A 3768-nucleotide genomic window follows, 5' to 3' on the forward strand; every position below is an offset into this window, starting at 1 on the left:
TATCTTCTCTTCATAGCTTCTTCTCTAAAAACACAGAAGCTATGTTGCTTAACTGGAACCATTCACTTGGGCTATTATTAAACTGTTGTTCCGATTAAAGCTATATCATCAAAGTATATTTGTCTTATCAAATATCATTTCAGCATTGGTCTTATTCTATTTTATTATGTTCAATGAATACTATAAATGCTACGTATATATATATACAATTTTATTAAAATTGTATAATGTTTTTACTCAAGAACTTAAGATTATTTTATTCACCCAGGCATAGTGTTCATAACTATATCACCCACTTAGAAGGCTAAGACAAGATGATGGAGGGTTCAAAATGTTTCCTAGGAGATTTCAGGCAAGTCTCAGCAAGTTTCAGGCCAGCCAATACCATCTATAATAAAACCTTATCATTAAAAGGGATTTTTTTTTTTTTTTTGGTTTTTCGAGACAGGGTTTCTCTGTATAGCTCTGGCTGTCCTGGTACTCACTTGGTAGACCAGGCTGGCCTTGAACTCAGAAATCCGCCTGCCTCTGCCTCCCGAGTGCTGGTAAAATGGATTTTTAAAGGATTCTGTTTATATGCTGAGGCTGTCATTGGGCTCTTCTTCTTTTTCTCTTTTGTTCAGTTTTTGTTTTACCTTATTTTTACAGTATAGGTTAATAAAATCCAGAGCCTCACGCAGGCTAGGTAAATACTTTACACCTACGTCCAAAGGTGAAGATTAAAATTATTTTTTCTTGGAAACTATAACATGAGAGAGAGAAAAAAAGAGGACTTTGAGGGAGGATGAATTGAGAAGGCAGAGTGAAAGCCGTAGAAGTGTTTTACCCACATGAATGAGATAGTGTCATAGTAAAACATCTTATTGTGTACAATTAACATGTTCTTATAAGAAAGACAAACATATCTTTGATTATTATGTTCTGAAAAAAAGGTGGTAAATTTTGGAATGTGAGTAAATTAAAGTTAGAAAAAACTATTTTCATTATTGTTCCCTGTTTTTTAATTTTAGACATATTTAAATGAACTAAGATAGGTCCTGAATAATGAATTTTAAGGAAAATTCTGGAAATAATAAGAAGTACTTTGGGGGGAAAATCTCATAAATATTCTCATATACTCTCATACATTATGTCCAATTTTAATATAACAATTTTAAATGAATAACAAACATGATAAATTGTCAATGTGAAGGTAAGCATGGTAAATAATAGTGGCTTTTATTACTACAAACAAAGATTACTTATAAAATTATGAATAAAACATCTTAATACAAGTATCTTAGGAAAAAGGAAACTACATAAAATTAGTTATGATTATTGACTCTTTCCTCTATTAGTATTTAACATAATAAAAAACAAATTCTCTTAACAAAAACAGCTCCAAAAATTATCTAAATTAATGTCAAATTATACATCATTGAAATTTGTACAAACTTTATTGAAAGTAATGACATGCTTATCTTCACATTTGGAGGTGATATCACCTTGGTTGTGTCTGAATAACTTTCACTGGAAACAAAGCCAGAATAAAAAAATTGCCCTTATTTCATTATTTTTATTTTGATTATTTGTACCTGTTTTGCTGGTGCTAAGGATCAAAGTCTGGCCCTTATGCTTAGATAGTGGTATATCACTAAAATAACAAAACTCAATTTCATTGTTGTTTCTCTACTGCCACAGAAAACTCACAAAACTTAGTATTTATTTTTTTAGAAACAGACTAACTTTGGAGCCAAAGGGACATACTCAGAAATAGGATAAGATTTATTCAAGGCTTATGTTAAAATATTCAGTGCATTTGCCTATATGGTCAATATCTTGGTCCAAAGCAAAGCTTCAAGATATTTCATCAACAAAATATTTCATTATTATCTACCTTCTCCCCACAGTCTGGTGATCATGAATGTGTCAGAGGGATCAACAGTGACATATTTTGTCTTATTGGGCTTCCCTGGTCCCTGGAAGATTCAAATCACACTTTTCTCACTGATTCTGCTGCTCTACATGATAACTTTGACTGGAAATATGGCCATCATTTGTGCAGTGAGGTGGAANCAACAACTCCACACCCCTATGTATATGTTCCTGGCCAACTTCTCCNTCNTAGAAATCTGGTACGTGACCTGCACAGTCCCCAACATGCTGGTCAACTTTCTTTCCAAAACTAAGACTATGTCCTTCTCTGGATGCTTCACTCAGTTCTACTTCTTCTTCTCCCTGGGCACAACTGAATGTTTCTTCCTCTGTGCCATGGCTTATGATCGGTACCTAGCCATCTGCTACCCACTGCACTATCCTTCCATCATGACTAGGCAATTCTGCAGTATTCTGGTGTCCCTCTGTTGGACCATTGGTTTCTCCGCACATTTGATTCCCATTTTCTTTATTTCTCAATTGTCTTTCTGTGGCCCCAATATCATTGATCATTTTCTCTGTGATGTGGACCCACTAATGGTTCTGTCCTGTACCCCTACACCCATCATAAGGCATGTATTCTATTCTATAAGTACTATTTTCATTGTCCTCACCTGTTTGTACATCCTTGGATCCTATACCCTAGTGCTCAGAGCTGTTCTTCAGGTTTCTTCTTCAGATGGACGACAAAAGGCCTTCTCAACCTGTGGATCCCACCTGCTGGTAGTGTCTCTGTTTTATGGAACCATAATGGTGATGTATGTGACTCCCAAGTCTAACAGCTCTGTTGCTATGCATAAAATTATCACACTGATATACTCTGTAGTGACACCAGCTTTAAATCCTTTCATCTATAGTCTGCGTAACAAGGATATGAAATACGCCCTCCATAATGTTTTCCTTGGTTAGAGGATTATGCAAAACTAACAAATAGGGTTTTATTACCCAACTTTGGGACACTCACTACTTTCAAGAGCACCTTCAAAGATGTGACATATACTCACACAGACAAACACATGTATGCATATAAAACAAAAATGAATCTTGGGGGTTTTTAATGTAGGCAAGGCAAACTGGTGTGTGCCTTTGATCTCAGTGGTTGAGAACAAAAGCAAGTTCATCTATGTGAGTTCAATATCAGACAGTGATAGATAATGAAATCCTGTCTCAAAAGAACAACAACAATAACAACAAAATGTCAAGGATGGAAAGAGAGCTTGCCAGGTACGGATGAAGCTTTCCTGCGTTCTAGAAGTTAATCAATGTATGCTACAAAGGGTAGCGTCAGAGAGGTGACTCAGATACTTTGAGGGAGCCCAGAAGATTGTGAGTGAATCCCAGATGCTAGATACTGAGTTATTTATGCTTTCAGAGTTTGGTTTTGCTCTGTTCAGATTGTAACTGTGCCGGGGTTTTCCTTCTTGAAGTAGAAAAATGTTAACTTATTTTTTTTATTTTTCAGAAGCAGACAATCAAGAAGCTATGGGTTTTTTTTTTTCAATTTTTTTGGTTTTAAAAGAGATTTTGGATATTTAAAGAGCCTGAATTTTAAAGTGTTTCAATTTCAGAAAGACTGTGGAATTTTTAAAGTTTGTAAAATGTTTTATATTGTGATGCTCGTGTTAATTGTGACCTTGTGGATGAACAAGAAAGAAGAGGGTATGACTTAACAGTGATTTGTTTGTTGTTCAATTGACAAGGGGTCATTTGAACTAACTAGTTTTATGTCAACTTGACACAATTGAGGAATTGGTTCTATAAGATCCAGCTGTAGGACATTTTCATACTTAATAATTGATGGGAGAGGGTCCAGCCCACTGTGTAAATGTACCACAGATTCTGTATCCATTCCTC

General features: G+C 35.1%; 1 protein-coding gene across 1 annotated transcript; it reads left to right on the forward strand.

Moving 5' to 3' along the window:
- The first annotated feature begins 1899 nt into the window (after window positions 1-1899).
- On the forward strand, window positions 1900-2823 carry LOC110325785 (olfactory receptor 11H7-like). Its single transcript, XM_021203892.1, has one exon. It carries the CDS (start codon window positions 1900-1902, stop codon window positions 2821-2823), a length of 924 nt encoding a protein of 307 aa, XP_021059551.1.
- The last annotated feature ends 945 nt before the right edge of the window (window positions 2824-3768 follow it).

Source organism: Mus pahari, chromosome 8 (assembly GCF_900095145.1).
Source record: "Mus pahari chromosome 8, PAHARI_EIJ_v1.1, whole genome shotgun sequence".
Taxonomy (NCBI): Eukaryota; Metazoa; Chordata; class Mammalia; order Rodentia; family Muridae; genus Mus; species Mus pahari.